The 23,754-nt window shown below is 41.5% G+C and overlaps 1 protein-coding gene across 12 annotated transcripts in view; it reads right to left on the bottom strand.

Annotated features, from left to right (window-relative positions):
* zfhx3b (zinc finger homeobox 3b) overlaps positions 1–23,754 on the bottom strand; it is a 324,823-nt gene that overhangs the window by 6,849 nt on the left and 294,220 nt on the right. For 11 of the 12 annotated variants that reach the window (XM_069524024.1, XM_069524002.1, XM_069524010.1 and 8 more), the window contains 5 exons: positions 20,726–20,833; positions 10,134–10,270; positions 9,457–9,657; positions 5,963–6,086; positions 49–5,634 (listed from right to left, as the gene is read on the bottom strand). In XM_069524024.1, the coding sequence (XP_069380125.1) occupies positions 49–5,634; positions 5,963–6,086; positions 9,457–9,657; positions 10,134–10,270; positions 20,726–20,833 (6,156 nt within the window). The remainder of the gene's footprint in view (positions 1–48; positions 5,635–5,962; positions 6,087–9,456; positions 9,658–10,133; positions 10,271–20,725; positions 20,834–23,754) is intronic. The other variant, XM_069524049.1, reaches the window with a different exon arrangement.

The raw sequence follows: 23,754 nt of genomic DNA, 5'->3' as shown, positions 1-23,754 counted from the left end.
GAAAATTGTAACTGTATTTCAGTAAATTAATGCAAAATGATGATCTACCTGAATTAGATGAGTTGAAGCTGGAAAGAGAGGGGCTACCAACTCCTGGCAAAAGGACAGGTGGGATGCCTTGCAGATTTGGATAGGCTGACTGTAGATTCAAAGCCTGCATTGCAGGGTTATCAAACATCCCCTGCTGCTGCATAGCCTGCTGCTGAGCCAGTCCTAAAACTTCATTGGCCTTCTTAATGCGATCCATCTCTTGCTGGGCCATAAGTTGGCGGACAGTGGCTGGGTCAAAGTATTCTTTTTCCTTATCAATCTGGCTGCCAATGGTATCCTTCACCTTAGAGATGTGTTGCTGTGAGAAAATGTGATCACGAACAGAGAGGCGAGCACTGTACTTGACACCACACAAAGTGCATTCAGTCTTCGGCCCCTCATAGGATGTCTGATTTATTCCGAAGTGCTTGGCCATGTTGAGCTTTGCCTTTTTCTCCTTGGCACGGGCATTTTGAAACCACACCTGAACCACTCTCTTTGGAAGTCCAATGTCATTGCCAAGTACCTCACATTCCAGCATAGTGGGAGTCCTGTAGTCGTTAAAACAGGATTTCAACAATTTCAGCTGGAGGTTGGTCATCTGTGTTCGAAAGCGCTTTTGTCCAGGTCGATCTCCACTGTCGATGCTCCTGCTGCCTGATGCTCCAGGACTTGGGGAGCAGGGGTCAGCCAGGCTGGACGTTTCACTATGGTCAATTATATGTTCATTTTCATAGTCCTTAGCATAATAGCTTGTTGCAGGGCTTACAAGCCCTGAGGACATCTGGTCATCATTTTCAAGGATGGGGACTGTGCCTCCAGACTTAGACAAGTAATCCCCACTATTCTGGCTGTGCTTTGCATCAGCACTGTCATTATCAGCATTGGCCTCATCACCTGTGGTTGTGTCTGTGATGGCAGTATTCACAGAAGAACAATCGTCATTATCCAGTTTGCTCGGATCATAGCTGAGGTTCACAGAAGACATGGTTGCACTCTCAAAATCTTCCATTCCCTCAACTTTAATTGATGAAGGGCTCAATAAAGCCCTGGGAGACAAATCCATGCTTTTGTTCACTGGTGACATAGAGGAGCTTTGTCCATCACTGTTTGTAGAGACAAGTTGTGAGTAAGTTGCTGTCTCTAGAGCATCAATTTTTATTTGCATACCCTCCTGTTCAGGCAACATACCAGCAAGTGTTAAATTATATCCGGCACGTTTGGCTTCATGCCAGTGACGAGAGCGAATATGTGCCTCCAGGGCAGTTTTTGCTTTAAAAAGAGCTCGACAGAAAGGGCACCTGCGATGAGCTTGAGCTGGCCCCACTGCTCTAAACTGACCTTTTCTCTCTCTGGCTCTGGTATTTTGGAACCAGACTTGCACTACTCTCTTTTTTAATCCCACTTCATGAGCAATGTGGTCAAGCATTTTACGTGTAGGATTAGAATCTAACAAATACTTCTGATATAGGATCTCCAGCTGCTCAGGTGTGATGGTGGTTCTGAGCCGCTTGTCTCTCTGTGGCTCTTCTCCGCTGTTTGTGCTGTCATTCTCTCCTGGACTAGTGCCAGCTTTCTCCTCTAACTTCCTCTTCAGGGAGTTCATGGTGGAAGTGGGGGTGGACGGAGAGGTGGCAGAGCTGCTGGGGATCTGTGGCAATGCCCCAGAGAGAAGCTGACTTGCCAGGAGAGGATTGCTGGGATCAAATAGCATGAAAGGCATGTCAATTGGACGGTCGAGGAATTGAGGGTGGATGAATTGATTTTGCACAGAAAGGAAGTGTAATTGCTGGTGTTCCTGCCAGTGCTCAAAGGAAGGGAAGCCAATCTTGCACTGCTCACACTGGTAAGGAATCATCTGTTGTGCCAGTTGTTGTGTGGCAGAGGTTAGGTGTGCATTGAGGCTCATGTGAGAGCTTTGTGATGAGGCTTGGCTTGTCTGAGAGGCTGAGGGACCACACTGCTGTTGTTGCTGAGAGAACGAAGGAGATGAATGTTTGATGGACTTGGAAATCGTTTGAATCTTCTCTTCTCTCTGAGGTCTATGGTGTTGTGCCTCGGACTGGGGTTGATGCACAATTTCCTGCTTTATAGAGGTTATATTTTCTCGAGGATCATCAGAAATGTCTGGTAATTGCTTGGGTTTCTCGTCGTATAGGTTTGAGGTGGATGCTGGTGATGCCTCCTCTTTCTCAGTAGATGACAGGTGTGAGAATGCTGAAGTGGAGGGTGGGAGTGGGCAGAGACTTGAAGAAGAGGGCATTGGAGTGTGACAGGAAGACCCAGAGGGAGTATAACATTCATGGGAAAGATCTAATGAATCCTCGTTTTGGCTGTCATACTGTCCATCCTCATCTTCATCTTTGTAACACAGCTTCTTTTGGTGTTTTATTAGATCAAAAATCCGCTGGAAAACCAGACTGCATTTCTTGCACTGGTAGTTCAGATTTGAGGTGCGGATATAGCGGTCATTTGACAATTCTCGTCTTTCACCCTCTTTACTCCCTTCCCCTTGGTTTTCATAGTTCTTCCTGGCCTTCTGGCGAGCATTTTGGAACCACACAACAATAACACGAGTGGGGAGGCCCAAAAGGTTGGAGAGCTGTTCAAATTCATCATCTTTAGGATAAGCATTAGCATCAAAGAAGTCTTGTAGCACTCTTAGCTGGTAGTCAGTAAACCTAGTCCTGGATGATCTCTTACTCCCATAAAATTCTTGTTTCTGAGGTTCAGGTGAAGGAGGTTTAGAATCAATTTTTGTGTCTTCTAGAGTTGTTGTTGGTGGATTATTGAAATTGTATGGTGAGTCTTTGTTGCGCTGTCTCTCTTTAAAAAGGGTGTTTCTGAACCAGTGCTTAATGACTTTTTGAGGCAGCCCCGACTTGTCTGCCATCTCTTTGATTTGTTCCTCATTTGGTGAATTGTTGATATCAAAGTACTGTCGCAGGACCCTAAGCTGGTCATCTGTGATGCGCGTCCGTGGCCTTTTGTTCTGCTGCTGCTGTAGCATGGCTGGTGTAAGCTGTTGTTGATATAGCTGGGCCAGGTCTGAGGCCAGGTTTGGCTCAACAGACTGTAACTGGGGATTCAACTGACTGGGCAAAGACTGCAGAGACATAGATTGCATCATGAGTGGTGAGAAGAGGGGCAAATCCATTTGCATGGAAATTTGTGCCATTGAAACTTGTGGCTGTGGGGGAGGTACAGTTGGAGGTGTAAGTGAGGCAGAAGAGACAGGGATATTTGGTGTGGGAGCTCTTTGGGGTGGAGGGGGAGGTGGAGGAGGAGGCGGTGGAGGAGCTGGAGCTGCCTCTGGTGTAGGGGGTCTCAATGGATAGAGTTTATCATAATGCTCTCTGTATTCCTTGGCAAATCTCTCAAGGGATCGAAATGGAAAGAAAGCCTGATGGATATGCTCCTGGTGACTCTTTAGAATCAGTATGTTTGAAAACAGCTTGCCACAGGCTTCACATTCCAGTTTTTCTAATCCCTCAATGGGGTCCACCACTCTTGTTATCCCACCTGGACCACTTGATCCTGTAGGTCCAGCTGTCTTTTTCTGAGCTTTCTGTTTGTTTTCATTGTACTGAATTACTAACTCGAACCCAAAATTTTCCAATAGGGCTTTGGTTGCATTTCCTCTAGCATCGGAAGCAATCCTTGGTGGAGGCAATCCAGTATCATGGTTTATGTTAATCGAAATGTGCTGAATATCTTTCTTGTCTCTTAGCTTGCTGTCTGCAGAATCTTTGTTAACATATTCGTCATTTTTTTCAGATGAATCCTTCTCTCTTTGTATTTCTCTGTCTTTCTCATTGTGAGAGGAGTGAGTTTTCTGCTTTTTTTCAACCTGTTGAAGGAGAGATGCACTTTGCTGCAGCAATGCCATCTGACTCTGAGCCTGTGAGTGAGACTGCTGCTGTTGCTGCTGTTGTTGATGTTGCTGCTGAAGATGGTGGTGCATCAATTGCTGCTGCAAGCAACTCTGCTGGGCCTGCTGAGCTGAGTTTTTTAGATCTTCCAGCAGTGAGGAGGTGGAGGATCCTGCTAGGCCAAGTGCTGAGTTACTGAGGTTGATTTCTGGGTTCAGCTGAAATTCTGCGCCAGGGATGTAGAAAGGGAACAACAATTGCTGTTGTTGCAGGGGGAGGAGTGCATCAGTTGTCATTGGGAAGTGCTGCAGAAGTGCTGGGTTGAATAGCTGGGATTGCAGAATAGCAGCCTGCTGTTGGAGTTCTTGCTGAAGCTGAACTTGGGCTTGGGCTTGAGCCTGAGCCAATTGCTGTTGCTGCTGCTGAAGTTGTTGCTGCTGTTGTTGCTGCTGCTGTTGTTGTTGTTGTTGTTGTTGTTGCTGTTGTTGTTGCTGTTGTTGTTGCTGTTGTTGTTGCCCCCTTGCTGACAGCATGTCTGTAAATTTATTCTTTTTCACCTCATGGTTCTCAGATGGAGAGGAATGGCAGTTCACTGATGAATTCCCCAGGGTTTCAATGCAGTGACTCTGGCTCATATGGTTTCCTCCAAGAATACTCTGAGTTGTTTGAGACCCAGAGGAACTGTGGTTGGTTGAGCTAGTAGTTGAGTTAGTTGCTGGGATTGGACTAGATGTTGAAGTGCTGATACTGGATCCTCCTCCACTTAATCCAGGAGTACTCGCAGAGCTAGGGATCCCTCCTGCTGCTTCAAGTTTGGCTGCCCTAGCTTTAGTCTGGTGTAAAACAGAGCGCATGTGAATCTCCAGAGTGGAACTCTGGCTGTATGCCACGTTACAAGTGCTGCATTTGAATGGCTTGTTGTCAGGACTGCTGGTAGGCTCGGGTTGACCACTAGTGGACTCCTGTAGAGCCCTCTTCACTTTGTGAAGATGGGAGACAGAGTTGTAGTGAACCAGAAGAATGTTCTTCTGTGTAAAAGACTCTTTGCATACAGTGCACTTGAAAGGGCGAGATGGATCCAAGAACTTCTCCATAGTAAAGTTGGGGCCCTTTCTGAATGGTAAAGCACGTTTAGGTTCAGATCCAGAATCTTCTTGCAGTGAGCCCGAGTCACTGCCTGTTGGGCTTTGCTTCTCTTCCGGGTCACTTTCATCTCCCTCCTTGTCGTCTTCCCCCAGAGTTACATGCTCCTCACCAAGGGATGGGTCACCCATTACCATAATGTCACCATTCATCAATAAGCCCCCATAAAGCTGCTGGATATCTGCTTCACTCAGCTCCAGGTGGCTGGTTTCTAAATGTTTCTTCAAAGCCTGTAGTGTTCTGAAGCTTCGCTGGCAAAGGCAGCACATGGTGGCTGCCCTGATCACATGATACTGTGAATGGAGCTGAAGTTTTTCTACAGTCTTGAAGGCCAGACTGCATTGGTTACAGCGGTACTTGTAGACATGGCGATCTGAAACAGGCAACTGAGGCCTTTTGTTGTGAACTTCATTGAAGTGCAACTGGAGGGAGTTGGAGGACTTGAACACTTGATTACAGCCTTTCTTCCAGCACAGGAATCCTGTGGCATCATCTCTCTCTGACTGTTGATCTTCCAGAGGTGACTTGCGAGCTTCAGCTATTTCTATTGGGAATGACACACCCTTCTCTGGATCAGCATCTGATGCATCTGTGAATAGGTAAGCCGAAGATAAGAACAATCCATTAGGTGCCTACATATGCAAAGTAAGATTTTGTCTACAGTAGTGCCTAAAATACTTGATCAAAGTACACTATTCTTTTGTGAACCTGAATAAAGACTCCAGTCTATGTAATAACAATTACTGACTTCATACACATTTAGAAAATTGTCAAATTAGTTAAATCTCATTAATTGTAAAGTCATTCATGGTTACAATATCCACATTACACACCAAAGCCCCCAAACTACTGTAATCGATTGACCTTTTTAAGAAAGAAAAATTCACCCTAAATTCTAAAGCGCATCATATACTAACCAGCTTGCTTCTTTGCATCTTCAGAGTTAGAATTAGCTGTGGCATGAGGGGTGCTCTGGGACTCTCTGTCTGGACTCGGTACAGGTATGAACATGCTTGCTGGCAGTACTTCAGTTGCTGTCACCTGGAAAAACAAAGCACAAAGGAATCCTGGTGTTAATTATCTCGCTAAGAGATAAATGTTATATTTTAGTTTAAAACCTTCAAGGAAAACTTCAGACCCAAACAGGGGGCTACACAAAATATTCACTAAGAAGTCAGTTAGACGGATCAATAATACTGCAGTGGTGCAATTACATTTTTACATAGTGTTAGAGACACCTAACGAAGTCAACGCTGAGAATCTCACATCACATTCACATGTTGCTATGAATCACTCAACAAGCACATATAAACATGTACTGACACACAATCATAACCTTATTATAGACTCTGTTTACCTTTTATGGAATGTAAAGTGTCACTATCCTATATACTCTCTTATGTGCCTATTTAAATTCTGCTGCAGCCAATTAGGACGATGGGCCTTGTCTCATACAGTATCTCAGCCAGCCGAAAAGCTTTATGAGGAACAACTAATACAACATAAGTAATGGAAAAACTTGTGAAAAATTACTACTGTACTGTAGCTATCTTTTTAAAGCTTGATTAAGATTTTTCAGTGATATATTTCCAATTAAGAAAACTACACAACAATTTCATTGCTAAAATATGCATATGTTTAAAAAATATTTAATCCTTTCACTTTTCTAATTCAAACATTTCAAGGATTAATACGTATTGATTGAAGAAGTACAGAGGAAGTACCCTGATTCTTCGCTATCCCAAAGAATGTTAAAGTCAGTCAAGTGTGAACGGTTTCAACCTCAGCCTCTTCCTATTCCGTCCTCTCATAGCCTCCCTTTATCCCTAAAACCTGTAGATCCCTATTTTACACTCGTCAGCAGCGGAAACTGAGTGTGTTTGAAAAATGAGATCCTGACTTTTTCCTCCTTGTATCCTTCAATTAACTTCACAAAGTAATCAGCTTTTAATTTACAACCCCCAAGCCTTATATGCTTTGTTTTTCTGTTGAACCTTAATTTAACTCAATGTTGACACTTTTAGGACACTTCCCCTTTCACTCGTAGCTTAAATGCGTAGTACTCATTTAAGTGATTTCAAATATAGATGTTTAAAAGAGGGAGACAAAGGAGAAAATATATTAAAGAATATATCCTAGTGGTCCTGTGGGCTAAGCAACTCATTGTAACTGCAAAGTCCCTGATTAGACATATTTTATAAATAATTGTGCATTATCAGATCTGTATGTCTAATGCTTTGGTTAATCTGCCATATGCACCATATACTCCCTAATTATTCCTCTAATAGACACAGTGAGAACACAGCTGAATGTACTGTGGTGCGTCATAGAGCCAACAGGCCAGATCCAAATGTAGGAGCATCATCCTCAAGCAACAGGGTTTTTAAGGTTAAGAAAAACACTGAACACTGTCCATCACAAACTACAGATAATATGTTGTCGAGTAAGCATCCAACTATCTCCTTATTTGTTACCTCTAGTGCTTCAAAAATGATGCAATCAGCATGGAAAGTCACAAAAAAACAATGATTTACATCACAAAGTGAGCTGTTTCTAGACAACTGCTCCATATGACGATTAGAGGAGAGAACAGAGATTCCCAAGGTCACTTTTAATTTGGACAGCCTAATTGGCAAACACAGTTCAAAATCAACCAGCCAGACTCCGAATTAATGAAGTGCAATTATTTTCATTACCCCTATCTTATACAGACAGAAAAATGAGACAGGGTGAGAGAGGTAGGAGTGAGGGAATGTGCATGTATGCATATATGTACTATATATGATACAGCAAGACATGAGAGACATGGGGCGGGGGGGAGGGGAGTGCAGAGACAATAGGTGGATGGAGGGTGGAAGACTGAAGGCATCATTATGCATGCTTGACAAGAAATAAAAGTCACCTATTTCAGGATTAATTAGGCTGCTCTCCTCAGACACGTGAAAGGGATAAAGTACCTTTCCATCTGCATTCACCAGTTATAAAAAAAAGGTGCTGGCTTTAATGTGTGTTATATTACCTCTGTTCTATCACAGTACTCTTATAGTGGCTCAGTACATTACTACCTCCTATAAAAGAAATAAATATTGCCATCTACCATACTAATGTGCTTGCCATTTACTTTCTAGATGGGGATGAAGATGGCTAGGCAGCAGACAGAGCAATTTTTTATTCGGTGATTGTCCAGAAAGCTATTTAGCTTCGCGGGATAGAATAGAACAAAGATTTGCTCAGCGATTTACAAGAAAAGAGGGCAAATAAAATTTTATTTCCCCTTGATGAGTATTAAAGAAGGCACGGAAAGTATTCTCTCACACGGACGTACCCGTGCAGCTGATGTAAATCTAACTTCAGGACTTGACAGTCAACGATCACACGATTGAAGCTGCAAACACTATAAATTAACATATTATTTCCTGTAGGAGTCGACCTGAGCACCGACACAGAATTGTATGCATGCTGTTGTATACACTGTCTAAACATTCAGGTATTGTTTAGATAAAAGATGATTTTACCTGATTTGCAGTGAAAAACATTATTTCCATTGTACATATACAAGTGGTGAAACTGTTCATCTAATCTTGGTTTATCTGTGTCACAATTATCTTTGTGACACACCTGCTCATCTTAAAATGATTTAAAACATACAAAAAACAGCCTAAATTACTGCGATTAGAAGAGGGCTAGAAACAAGGCTTTCTAATGATGGACACATTAAGACAATGAAAAGGAGGAGAAACATATGCGTCTTCAAAAAGGGCCCAATCATTTCCAGTGAACCAATGGGATTGCCTGCAGCCATTTCAAAATTAACAGAATTCTTTGTGTTTGATAAAGGACTGAATGTTGGCAATTTAGAGGAGTGAAGACAAGAATGATAATTGTTCGCACGGCTAAAACGGCTACTCCAGGGTTACGGATTGATTAAGACTGAGTGACTCATCTTCTTGGCATTGTTGAATCTATACACTGGTCTTTGACCTGACCCACTGTCTGTAATATGACTGGTTATAATGTGCATATGTAGTAATATGCTGGGACTATAGAGGCAACAGAGCAGCTTCCACTGGCTTTGGTTTTGTCTCCTTTGATACAAAATATAAATGACTGTGGAGATATTGACAGATGAGACTGAAGTTTGGATCATAATTCACAGAATACATGATTTCATCTACTGCACTTTTTCTACTTCAGCATTTCGACATGACCTAAATGACTTCAGTATATTACTTGCTACAGGACAAGATGACCAGAATAAACAAACTGTAATTGCCATGACAAACTATAACATACCAATCCAATAAAATTAAATATGTAGTTTGGTAAAGAAAAGGATTCAGACGCATGGCTGAAATGAGATACTTTTCCAACCTCCCTATATCCAATCACGTACACAGAGTACAGCACTTACTGTGGCGATGAGCTTTTCAACGCAGTCAGGCGCAACACTGTGGAGGTGTGTGAGGTGGAACTGCAGGTGGATCTTGTTGTTGAGCATGTCCTGGCACAGTGGGCAGCGTAACATGGGCTGGACAGAGTGCTGCGTCATCACGTGCATTCTGAGGCGATTCAGGTCCGTGTTGGTGAACTTGCAGTAGGGGCACTGGTACATCTGGGTGGAGGTGAAGACGGAAACAGAGGGAGGGGGGCAGAGGGTTAACGGGGTGAACTGGGTGTGGTGGGTACAGTGAAGCTTGCTGGAAGAGGAGCTGAAACTCAGGGGTAAAGAGTGCCCCCCCGAAGCAGGCAGGTCCTTCTGATCACAGAGAAGTGTGTGATACTGAGCACCCACTTCAAAGTGCTCTCATCTGTCAAAGACTATATTGATTTTCCACCTTATACACAATTAGCCGTGCAACTGCAGCGGAAAGGCTAAAATAATTTAGAACATTTTTGAAAAAAAAGGTTCAGCAAGATGGTTAAGTAGCTAAATAAGTGAATGTTATTAAAGCACATTTTTACTTTTAATTGATGTGTAAGTTTTATACTCATAATGAGGTCTTGGTTATTGAGGATGAGATAACCTTTAGCAAGAAATTCAAAGAGTTTGATGAACATCTTTGAAATAAATTCTGTTTTTTATCTCACCTGCTCCGCAGCGCTCTTCTCAGTCGTCCTGGGACGCTTCAAGGAGAGTGGGCTCTCTGACGTCTCCGACCGAGAAGAGGGCCTTTTGGAGGGGGCCGGGGAATCCGGCTGGTGCCTTTCCAAGTGGCTGGACAATGCTGAACATCCACACATGAACATGGAGGGATAAAGAGAGGAAAAGCAGACATGTCAAGACAAGGTGAGGACTTGGCAGCCTTGGAGGAGGTCAGTCAATAACACTGGATAAAGGGCTTTGGAATGTCTTTTATATAACTGCATTTAATGGGAATAGGGCAGAGAAAGTGTTGTTAGCTAACTCATGACTCCCATGCTGCTGCACGGACAACATGCTCCGATGGGCTGCTCATACAACAACATAAACAGATAATAAAAATATTAGTTGGCCACAGGGTGCAGCTTTAGGTTTCACACCACCACATATTTTCAGTCCACATAAGACAAGGTACACAATCATCTTGCAACCTCATCATACAGTGAGGAGGTTAAAGAGGAACACGAATTGTTGCTTTTCTTCAGGTACGACATATCTTTATAAGAGTTTGCTTCACATACATGTACTTATCATATGTGAGATAGTGAACAGTGGTCATTGTCTTATATTCATTCAGTATAGTAACAAAATTTCACTGTGTGATTGAAATTATCCTGACATTGTAATGAAAGCATATTGAGGAGCATATTTAACAAATAAGCAAACACTTGTACAAAAGATTTTCAATTCTTGTACTTCTTCTGCATTTTACCACATTTTGTACTTGTCACAGAAAGAAAATCAACAGTAAGAGCTGCAGAAAAAAGATATTTTGATATCTAAGCAACAGTCACAGTTCTGCCTCACCAGAATTTGTATTTAATAAGAGTGATCAGGCAATTTTAAGGGATCAAGAAAGAAATGTTTTTATCTTGGAGGCTCTACAATTGAACCCAGCTTGGAAAAATCCTCTTCTTTTTTCCATAAGCAGGTGAACGCCAGTGAAATTCTCTGTTTGACCTGCATTTCTGTTGCCAGCTTAGCCTTCCTCAGTGTGTTGTAGTTCTGCACAAGTGGACTGTGACAAAGAAAAATAGGACAGCGAGATTATAAAACCTCTTTGCAACCCCTGAGCAAATCTGGATATGTCCTCTGAGCTAGGATGCATACGACACCAAGCTTTCATTTAACACAGAGATTTTCGAGACATAAAACATGCCACTGGGCTCAAAGATGGCATCAGACTGATGATTAGTCATACTCTGCATATTTACAGGACACAGCCATGCTTTGGTGCTCTGTCTGTGGAAATATTAAAAAAGGGCAAGTAACTGTCTAGTGGCTGCCAGTGTTTGAAAAGATCTCCCATCTATATAGTTACTGCAAGCTTGATCACACAGCTAATCCTTTCAAAGCAAACAACATTAATATGAACAAAATAGCATGATTTCTTTCCATATCTGCAGAGAGAGGCCTCACACAAGAAATCCACCAAACCAATTTATGAAGAAAAATAAAAAGTAGAGGTGACACAATAGTGAGGTGTCACGTTTGAGCACTGGAGTTGAGCACAGGTCCACGGAGGAGCTAAATCCACATGGAGCCAGCAGGGAGGAGCTGCTGCAGCAATACGCTTTGTCACCAGTGGAAAGAATTCAGGGTGAAACTTAAGGAGGTGTCTTGCCAATCCCCTTAACAAGCCCATAAAGAGTTAAATTTGGCCTGATTTGCACAGTCCTGGAAGGCCAAATTGAGAACAGAGGGCATTGGTACGGGAGGGCTGGTTTTGGTGGGGGGTCAGGTTAAGCGGGGCTGACCACGCTCCTGCTCCAGACATTAAAACGTCAGCTCCAATCAGGTCAAGGGCAGTTGAGCTGATTACCCAGTGGGGGACCTGGCTTTGGACAGAGCAGCCTGCGAGATCTCCCAGAGACACCGGGATCAGCCGGGGAGGCCCTATTAGGGTCCAGTCACAGTCAATCCTATTAAACACATCCGCCAATAAACAAAGGGAATGTTAAACAAAAGGAACCTCCCATTCTCTGACATTAACCTCTCAGTCATGGCACTGTCCTCAACAATTCCTCCTCTTCAGCTCCACTTCAGTCCACTTCTACTTCGCTGGAGCTGGAGGAAAACAAGGACGGTCATCTGTGGTCACCTTCACACGTCAGCAGCCTGACCGGTCGTGTGATTTTTCACTCTATCCACCATACCAACTCACCAAAGGTGAATAATACCTTTATTTTATTAATGCATCTTCTCTCTATTTTTTGATGATTCACAGCTCATTACCAAACACAATCTCTACACATAGACCTTTCTTCTCTCCTTCAGCAGCTTATTCCACTAATGAATCCAGAAAACACTCCATCTTTATTTCTGCCCGTCTGTCCATTCGATTTTCTCCACAACAGCTCATCCGATCGACTTCTAGCCTCGCATGTGTTTTTCTGAGGGCCCCAGGAAGTGCAGTGTTGGCTGTGAAGTGTTTTGGACAAGTTGTTCTCCGGAACCAACCCCGCTCCTAAACGCCATTTATTTTAAACTATGCATCCTGTGACATCATAGATTGATGCTTTGTGAGTTTGTACATAAAACAGATTATCTCCATCAGGTTATATATTTTTAAACAATGCCTTACACCAGCAGGCACATTTCTAATGGATATGTTAAAATAAGTTTCTAGTTAAAATAATACAAGAGGCTGCTATTTGACTTTATATCATATTTTTCACAGCAACAAGATATGGGAGGGAAAATATATTTTCTAACTAATTAGCAAAGCAATCTAACAGTTGCCTAAATCCAACAACATCTGATTAAAACTGTTATTGTCAGAAAATATATCAATATTTTAAGCACCTGCTTTTTATTGGAAATAAATGAATCTTAGCTACTAGTTACTGAATCTGTGCATGACACATAAAGCACTTTTCCCCTAAGAATACAACTTATTTAACTAAAAAAGAAATTCTGGTGTAAAAGAGAAATTCTGTCAACTGATCTAATGTTCACATAAGAGCAGGTAACACAGGGCTTGTGCCACAGCCATAAAGTGCATGCATAGAGTACATAGAGTGAGCGTGGACTAAGTAGACACAAGTATCCTCTCAGCCTCATGATTAAGAGGATAAACATAATTGATTATAAGTATATTCCACTTCCAGAATTACTCAATTAGCACCAGAGAGGTGAAACAAGTGGCTGTTTATGCTAAGGCACTGGAGAGCTGCTGTAAGGGCCCAACCCAGCTTTCTCACTCAGGATGTTTTATGTTTATGTGTGTGTGTGTGTGTGTGTGAGAGAGAGGGAGAAAGTGAGAGAGCGAGAGATGGGGGGACAGATGGAGGGCCGGGGAGGCTTACCCAGACGCAGTTGCTCGTCACGGCCAATTAGGACTTCATAAATCTGATCAATCGCAATCTCTTGAGAATCCTACACCCTGACACCGGCACTGTGACTAACATCCAACTACTGTATCCTGTTCTACTTTGTCGACAGTGATGAAAAAACTGACCGAAACATTGGGAAAGCTGGGAATGAAATAGAGGATAACTTTTGTGTGTGTGTGTAACACGGCAGATTGGACGCCGGTGTCAGAGCATAGATGCTCATACAGGAGAGACATGTATCCAAGATTTGTTCAGAACCACTGAACAAAATACAGAGTCCTGGTGGAGAAGGGTCAAGGAGTATGAGAGGATATGTTTACCATCGAGAAAGAACAGAACAGGTCAATTGAGAGAAGAATAACTGCAGTTTTAACTGCAGATTTACTGAAGTACTACCACAGTCACAGTCACAAAGTTATTTTTAAGTCATTTTCACAGGGTCCAATGTGGTGAGTGGTCATTTTAGGAAGTTATTTGGAGTATTTATTATTTATTTTAGCCTCAGCAGTTGGTGGGATTAACAATGCTCCTCTGATTAATGTGGAGACCCACACAGAGACCACTACCCTCTATCAATGACCTTAATATCTGTCAGGAGTCTGTTACCCTGACCTCCTCTGCCCGGTCATTAGACAGAGCTCCCCCATCCCCACCAAACCTCTTCTGACAGACACACAGGGTGGGCTTTTGTTTGAAAGCACAAAAGGCAGAGCAAGAGTGGAGCAAAAAAAATAAATAATAAGAGTCAATTAGGTGATTATTAATTCATGTCCCTTTTCAGTAAACCAGAGGCTTTTGAGCTGTCGAGTCCCGTAAGTGAATTGGACTTTGGCACCTTGTCTCACCTCCCATAGATACACTGTATTATTCAAGCAGCAGAGGGACTGTCAGCACGGTGCGATGGTCTTTGGAGCAATCGCAGCCTCGTCGTTGCTTTCAAGAGAAAAAAAGATGGCTGCTGGACAGAGTGACTGACACAGCACAGACTGAATTAACCATAACAGGTCAGCTGCCATTAAAATCTCCCAGGAGAGCAAGCACAGAGGCCATTAATGTGCTTTGTCCTCTGAAGAGGTTATCCATACCCTAAAATTATCAGTTACAGTAAACAATATGTAAGGAAGTGGAAAAAATCCTGGTGTTTTGGAGGGGAATTCCCGTCCTACTTACTGACATGGGGTCCTCATCATCTCCGGAGCCTCCGCCCCCTCATTACCACAGTTCCTGTCTTGCCGTGGCAGCGTCAGGCCTCCGGTTGTAAAAACATAAGCTATCATCCAGTTCGTCCAAAACCAACGGGACCGCATAGCTTTAAAGTCATTTTTGCCCAGAACAGCCGCAGTCTGCCATTTACTTTAAACTCAAACTCACACCCACAATCCCTCCACACAGTGAAACACAAGGATCCTCAGTGGTGCACTTTCTGCTAAGTGTGTCCTCTGTTCCCCGGCTCCCTGGAACCTTTCACCTTCACACTGCTGACAGCTCCAGACACCCCTCCACTTCTAGAAAATCCTCACCTCCATTCCCTCGGCATGTTGGCCATTAATATGGAGATGATTCAACTCCCTCAGTGCTACAAGTCATTCTCTTTTAATGCTATGCTAACAATGCCTGGATATTGTCTTTTCTTTTTCTACCCAGGTTTTTTTTTTTTTTAATCTACAGCCTGTGTCAGAGCGCAGAGCAATAAGGGGCAGTGTCCCATTTCATCTTGTAGTTCTCAGGTAATTATTCTGCTTTAAAACAGAAAATACAAGAAAACTAATGAGGCTGCATATGAAATTACAACTTATTATTTACTAGTAAATATGTTTTATGTCCGTTACAAATGTGCCTGTCGGTGCACAGCATCATTACCAAAAAAGATGGAAGTGTCATTGAATAAATTGAAGGACAAAAGAATCAAAAGATAGAAATAGATTTCTGGTGTTATTAGTTGGATGTCTAACTCTGCATTAAAGGGACAAACCTATAAGTGAATTAATGTCCTGGTCTAACGGCGTGATTGCAAGAAAGGCAAATCCAAGATGAAGAAATGTAGAGGGGTTATTAATTAGCAGAAGCATTAATAATTTCCAGGCCAGTGAGCAATAGGACAACGTGATGTTCACCTTTACAGGACGTGCAGACACACAGCGCTGGTGCTTGGCCATTAGACACCCTGTGGTAAAACCCATAAACACTGAGCTTTCAGGGAGTTGGCTCACAAACAAGGACAATTTATGGCCTATTATCTTCAAAGACAAAAGGAATTATAATTTGAGGGATGACAAGCACTCGAAGGACGTGATATGAATATGTAAACATTTTCACTGCTGTCTCCTGATTTCTTATTCTACTTAGGGTTTTAAAAGCAATAACAAATCACCGCTGCACTGAATGTCTCCCAGCTTGGAGTAACAATAACATAAAGTTGAATAATTTGATTGTAACTAACCATGAGCATGCAATTTCAAATTCAGCCACAGTTTATATTAAATCTACATATCTGCACTGTTATATGGGGCACGATTTATAACATGTGGTGTGTCTGTTCCTGAGTGAGCAACAGCGGAGGACTAACAGCACAATGCAGAGCACAATAAAAACTGAGCAGACTGCAATGCCACGGTGCTGCGTCTAGGGGATGCTAATCATCATGTTCATTACACAGACTAAATGAAGCAGCTATGGTGAACAACACAACAGCTGCTTCTGCACACAGCAACACCTGAAAGTGTGCTTGTGTATGTTAAAGCACATTTAGGCAAATAAACAGCTCATGGTGGAGTAGAGCTCACCCAGCAGCTCAGTCTCCACTTAAACAGTTTCACACATTCGGTGTCAACGTTTAACTGAAAATAGTTTGAATACATTTTTTTCCGCTGCAGAAAATCTCCTGCTGGAGAAACTCAGGTTTGGAGCATCCTGCAGAGACAGGCGCTGATCCTGAATCTATTCAAGTGACTATTTCAAACTGCATCTGTGAGGACATGTCTGATTGTAACATCTCATTACAAATAATATACAGTTCTTGCAACTGAAAAGTCCAATGCTTATTATCTCACCACAAAAGTTAAAACAACACTTACGCAGAGGATGTTCAGTCTAAAATACACAGGCGATTAATTATGCGTAAATCTAAATTTAGATTTTATTTATCAGGCTCGATATGTGAGAAGTAAAAAAAAAGCAATGTTTTTGGGCATAATGACTGCAGTAATGATAATATGCACTATTTGCACATGGCCACTGTTAAAATCACAAAAACACTGTGTGCGGCAGCTAATCAAATGCTAAATTGGAACCTGCACATCACTTTTAATTGGCGCTTCAAAAATACTCCTACACAGTTGTACCTTAACAACACTAACATTTAAACCTGAGCCAGCACAGACAAAGTCCTGCATGGCAAGTGATAATAAAAATTGATTTACTGCATGCATACAAGCTAAATGCATGTTGTGTTGTATGCACTTAAGACTGTGACATGAGTGCTCAGTAATGGCACATACTGTGTAAATAACAGATGTGACATTCAAATTATAAATAAAATGATTCCCCCCAAAATAGAATAATTATCCCCAAAGTAGAAGGATTTATCTGTCTGTTATTCTGGATTACTTAAAAAAAAATATGGCGAATTAATGTGTTTTAGTAACATATTAAAAGCATATTTAAAACTGTCACAATATTATATGAGTTTTAAGAAAAACGATTGGTTACAGGGTATTAATGAAATACTGTAAACCTCTTTATGTTACCCTCTTGGTTTTTGTGTAATTTCGAGTCTGTCTGAGCTTCATGGACTTTAATGTTGTTAAAAGGTGGATGATCCGGCCTGAAATATAATTTTTCACCTCCCTTACTCCATCTCCCTTAAATTGAAAGTAAGGAGAGGGGTATGAAAAGAATTATTTATCAAGCTCAATTTCAGAGGAGCGACCATCCTCCCAGCACCAGAATGGAGACACCATTTCTCTCTCTCTCTCCCCCACCTCCTCACAAAGGGCCCCCAACTTCCAATACAAGCTCTCACATATATTTATGTTAAATATGTCAAATCACATTGTGTCCAAGTCTGCAGGTGTATTAACAACCCTCTCCTCACCTTCCTATCTCCCCCTATGCTTCGCCACCCTCCTGCCTTTCTCCTCGCTGTATCCCCATACATTCAAATACTGCATAAATACACCACCCGCCTTAATGAAGGAGCTCATCCCTTTTTCACTGGTGCTGTCTCAGCTAGGTGAGGAAGGTGCGAGGGAAGACGAAAAGTGCTTCATGGCTTTCCGTTTATGCATATTTTATACCTTAGCATTAAAAATGACCCTTTGAATTACTAATCACGCTGCATGATTAATTTGTAGTTACCGCCAACATGAACATCACTGTCCACATACGTTATGATTTTAGTAGTCCTCTTATAATTACTTTTACTGTAACTTATGCTTTCTTCTATCAGCATACATATCCTAATACACTTCATAAACACATATTGGCTGTAAGGTTGGAAGCATATGACACTTACATATGTCTGATTGCGTGCAGATGTATGCATATATATATATATTGTTTATATATATATATATGTCTTATCTTTGACATAAATAAAAAAACAACTGAATAATGAATGCATCTCTCAAGAGATGACATGCCAAATACATATGCATTTTACAAAGGCGCCTGGTGTACCTCTAAATGATTTTAATGAATACTGAGGAGCTGTGGAACAAGAAAGAGAAAATAAGATTGACAGTGGCTTTAAAAAGGAGGAAGCCTTTATTCTGTGTTTGCTAATGCCGTCTGTCTGACAGTGACTGTCATTTGTAAAGGAACAATGTTGTGCTCTGTTCCAACAGCTACATGACAGCGATGAGAAGAAATACTTCAGTAGTTCTAATGATGGACCTTAGAAACAGCTCATCCGCAGACAGTGGGAGACTGAGCACCTTTCAGATAAATAACAGGTTGGCCAAGACGCTCGTGCACCATATTCTGCCATCTGCGTGTCTACTGTACAAACATCTTCAGACAATCACAGGCCCGAACAAGTGCTCCTCTGTTTACCAAATGCATTGTGAGGTCTCCCTCGCTTATTCCCTACAAGACAGGTTTTCTTTGCTGGCTTTCAATGGGCATTGTATTCATCAATCGCAAAAAGTTTGAGGCACAAAAAAGCGACCCTTCCATTAAACTACAGCTGTCTACCTTTCGCTGACAACACAGCCTGGAACCCACCACCCCAACCTCCCCACCCACCTTTTTCACTGACATCAAACAGAACCTCAGACCTGGTTCCCTAATGCACATGCTATTTTTAACTAAGCGTTTCTAATAAGCTGCTGGGAAGCTGTAAATTTTTCATATGCAAGCACATATTTCCTTTGTGAAAACACAGAAACACACTTATTTGGTGATTAGCGACTGACAGAGGGGAGGAAAGGAACTGAATATGCTTGTATCAAATTGCATGCCTTTCAAAAAGGAGGAATCCTAATGCGAGGAGTCGTCTTCCTGTGCACCACAGGTATGAGTGAATTATTAATCGGCCAGCTCATTTTAATGCTTTTTAAAGTGCTTTATTTTGATGTGCTAAAACATACTTTTAGCCATATTCAGTCAGGCATGCATATCATTATTTCTTCCATCAAAGAAGAGTGTCGCCCTTTCAAAGAGCACAAACAACTCAGCCTCATTTAAAATAGAAGTTCGAATATCAAAGACATTTTACAAAGGCTGGGCTTCAAACACTATGATGAAGTTTTTTTTCCTGCACTTTATAAAAAACTTAGGTATGCAAAAGGTCTGAATTGTTTTCCAGCTTTTAACCTGACTAGTGTAAATCAAAACATCCTGCAGTAACACAAGAAGTTAGACAAGTGAGAAGCATCTATCCAGGCCTGTAACTGTTCAGTGTCATTATTATCAGAAATCCTTTTGATTGAATAAGAGAAGTCTTACCTGCCAGCATTGGCTTTTTCCCCACAACAAAGGCATAAAGAGTAAATTGAGCATAAAAAGAGGAATTAAACTATATTTAATTTGCACTGATGTGTCAGAAATCTGAATACAGTCACAAAAGCAAAAGCACTGCATATGTAGATGATGCACATGCAACGTTTATAGGGTAAAAAAACACGTTTAAGATTCTTGCTTTATCCTTGAGTTGACTTGAACTTGTGTTTGAGACCATGTTACATTTCTGTGGAGAAGTTGGGCAGCAGTGTCAACTTCCCCTCTTTTACACATCTGACAATGTACTGAAAAACTGCTTTTAACCACACAAGCATCTGTGTTAAAAATCTAAGTTAAATACCATCACTACAATTGTTCCTGTGAATATGAACACAACTGTATAACCAACAAGAAAATGAAACTGCAATGAGAAGCTGAAATGGTTCTTGCACATCAGCTATTAGTGTAGAAACTCCATCCAATACTCAAAGTTATAACATTTTACCATGTAGGGCACTCATTTTCATGATTGACCCCCACAACATGTAAAAAGAAAATCCACAAAGGCACGCTACCATGAAATCAAAGTTCACAGTGTATGATTTCTGAACCATTCAAACTTGAAACATTTGCCAATTCCAAAACTAGATCCTCAAATGTTCAAAAACATTTTTCACAGAGCTGCAGGCTGCCCTTGTCCAGAGATGTTTAGGCTTGAAGCTCCTCCCCTCAACCTGTAAGCCCAACCCCCTGCTCAGGAGTCACCACATACACCTGTCAATAAAGAGGGCCACAAATAAAACCATCCGGATCTGAGAACATCAAACACTGGTAAAGTGTTGTCTGTGTTCTTGTGTGTGTGCAGCAAAACTGAGAAGAAGCCAGTGATATCACATGTGCACAGACACATGGCCCCAGCTGGAGTTACGCATGCAGGCCTTTCACTTCACATCACTTCCTGAGCAGAGACAAAACACGGGTCACATGTCACCTGAACATATTACCTAAATTGACAATTTATCCTAAGTGTATCTGATGGGATTTAATGCCTGGAAACCTGCAGCGTGAAAGAGCAGCCTATGACAATTAGAGCAGGGTTTAGGGGGTTTTGGGGGACGGAGAGTTAAATGCTTTTAAAACAAGGCTGCCAATATTTTTGTTAAAAATGTAATTAGATGCAAGGTTCAGAACCATTCAGGAGCAGGGTCACATGTGTCCTGTGAATATTAGTCCCTAAATATGTGTGGTGGAAATATTGGCCTTACCTGTCCCTTTGGTGAGCTCCTTCTCCCCCCCACTTTCTCTGTCTTTGGTTTGGTCCTCCTGGTCTGTGGTGGTCTCACTAGCAGCCTCCACATCCTCGCTCAGCTCTCCTGAAGGGGGAGGGAGGACGGGATATGTAAATCACCACGCCATCAGAATTGGTGGAAGCACTTAAAGGGACGGCAGCGTTTTTTTCTATAGGAGCTTGCAACAATTACATTTGCTGACACACAGTTGCAAGGCTAGCAGACAAAGAGGGCAGAATCTGCTTTCTGCTCTCTGTCCTGCGCCTGTGTCTGATCATTGCTGTGAAATTCATTTTGACAGGAATTACTAAATCTAAGTAGAAGTGCAGGGGATGAAAAGGGAAATTGTATTATAATTATAATTATTATTGTTATTATAATTATTAGTATTATTATAAGTATTATTGTTATTATTATTATTATTATCATTATTATCATTATTATCATTATTATCATTATTATTATTATAGTGGGAACTAATTTATTCTGTTTTTCCATGTATTCTAGACCATGACACATATATGGCTTTTTCCGTTTAATGTGGACATAAAACTGCAGAAAGAAAAGCACATGTGGTCTGAAGTGGGCAGATGGTAAAATAATTGTCCGGGCAGTATCCTTCAAGAGAAAGACCTTATACCAGACAAGCCCCTATTCTCTTTCTCACACACACGTGCACACACACACACACACACACACATACATTACCATCCCCTGCTGCAATCTGCTAGGTTACTTACCAACAACACACAACTCATTCCACCTCATCAGCGCTACTATTGCCAAGAAAAAAATCATAAATATTTAAAACTTCAAAGCCACAATTCATTTTACTTTTTATGCCAAGTCAAAGGCAGAAATCCCCTGTAACCACCTTAAAAGCCTCAGCTCAATATATCAGGCCATTTAGGCGCATTGAAGTCCAAACAATGGATATCCGATAATGCCATTTGTAAGTAACACACAGAGGAAAAGATAGCAAAAACAGATAATAAAAAGGGCATCAATCTTCTTTATTTCCCTACAGTGCCCCCTGAACATCCCCTCTGCCTGTTAAGTTTGTTTAAAAGTAGTGGGACTTGCATGCAATAGCATTGATTTGACAACCGTAAACTAGGCCGCAGTCAATAGGCCCTATCAGCTATTACACAAGTCAGCTAATTCTCAGCAAATGTACTTAAATGCTCTTTTGAAAATGCTTTCATGCTCAGGTCTCTAGTCTATGAGCTATTGATATATTGACAATGCTACAACAGCTACTGAAATATCCTGTTCAAGTATTCAGCCCTGCAGTCATCACACACCCAATCTGAGCTCACCACATGATTACCCACAGCCAAAACCACTTTTATGATGTTACATTATCCCCAACACTCGCTGTTTATCCCACCAGTTGTGAAATATCACATACATTGCATATACAGTTGTTATTGGCGTGTGTTATTACAGATGCACTATCATCCCACTCTTTCATGGCTATTCTCAAAGTCCCTTCCCCGACGTCATTTCTTACTCACAGATTCTCATTTTCTGCTGAACGAGTAAAGAGAAATGACTTACGGAGAATGAATCATGTTCGTAAATGAAATCTAAACAAAATTCAATTGTTTTCTGAAAATTGTCATTTTCTGCAGAATGTGTGAAAGAGAAAATCTACTTTTTCTCAAAAGCTTGAAATTATTTGATGATATTATTTAACACTGTCTTCTTTGTTAATGTAGCTCCAAAATTATAAGAGAGGCTTATTACTATAAAAAAAAATCCATTATTCTAGACACAACTGCACACTTAAACATAAGTAGTCATCATAGAACACCATTGTGTTACTGGCAGGTCATGAGCAGCATAGTCCATTTCCTGCTTGCTGATCAAATATAAGGAAACAGCTGAGCAGAGTGATATGTGCACACACTGTGCTGTAACACATCACAGTTATAACAGTACAAGATCCTTTTTTAAATAAAGATTTTTAAAAGGCTTGACGGTCTCCCAGTGAATTCAAGTGTCCCCAGTATCCCACATAAGGAAATGCATTTTGTCCTTTTATTTTTATCCATGTTTCTATTATGTTTCCAAGGCAACCCACGAATTCCATCCAGTGCAGCCCGTCCCGTGCTGGTGAGGCGCAGATCTTAAACATTTCCAGAAAACCAGAAATCTGCTGCCGAGTACCAAAATCCCATCCAACTCCTGCCTGCATAAATCTCCACAACTGCGCAGGAATTAGGAAACGGTACAGCTGCGCAGGTGCTCAGATTACAAAATAATCCCCAGGTAAATTTTTTCACCTTTAAAAATGGGGCATGGTGTCATTTCTTAGCTGCGTGACACCAGCAGTGAGACTAATTCCCCACCTACACATTAATACACAAGTTGTGCTTAAACATCACAGTGATAGACAGACAAAATTCTAATGCCATTCAGCTTCCCTGTACCCAGCCCTCGCTTCCTGAACACGTACTGTACACGCTCACACAGGCACTGGGATTTTTTTTCCTTCCCTGAATTTCCAATACATTTTTTATTTAGATGTTTAATCAACGTATATGACACTTTTAGCACACACAACACACAGCCCATCCATAATTTATGCAGGAATGAAGACATTTAATTCCAGGAGCAGTGTTACATCTCAAAGTGGCAAATGGCTTTTGCCTATTTCTCGTCTCATCTCTAACGGTATTACAGAATGATTAAAGCCGGCCTGACCATAATTAATGAAAGGTCATGAGTGGCCTAAGAGTAGGATGCAAATGGAAGAGACACTAAAACTGTAGCCATAGATTAACTCTGAAAATAGATGAGGAGAAACACTCAAAGCTATGGCAGCAGGCCATTTCTAACCCAAATTTCAGAGATGTAAAGGACAATAGCCTGAAGGTTGTCTTCTAATTAATTGTCTTCATTAACCATCCTAATACAATGATATGAAACAGTTCCATTAATCTAATCATGCGAGCTGAATAAGCTCATTGCCGACACAGAGATTACACTCATCTGTTCTG

This window comes from Paralichthys olivaceus, chromosome 1, assembly GCF_024713975.1.
Source record: "Paralichthys olivaceus isolate ysfri-2021 chromosome 1, ASM2471397v2, whole genome shotgun sequence".
Taxonomy (NCBI): Eukaryota; Metazoa; Chordata; class Actinopteri; order Pleuronectiformes; family Paralichthyidae; genus Paralichthys; species Paralichthys olivaceus.
Note: the sequence above shows the minus strand (reverse complement) of the source record. Positions and strands in the feature narration are given on the sequence as shown.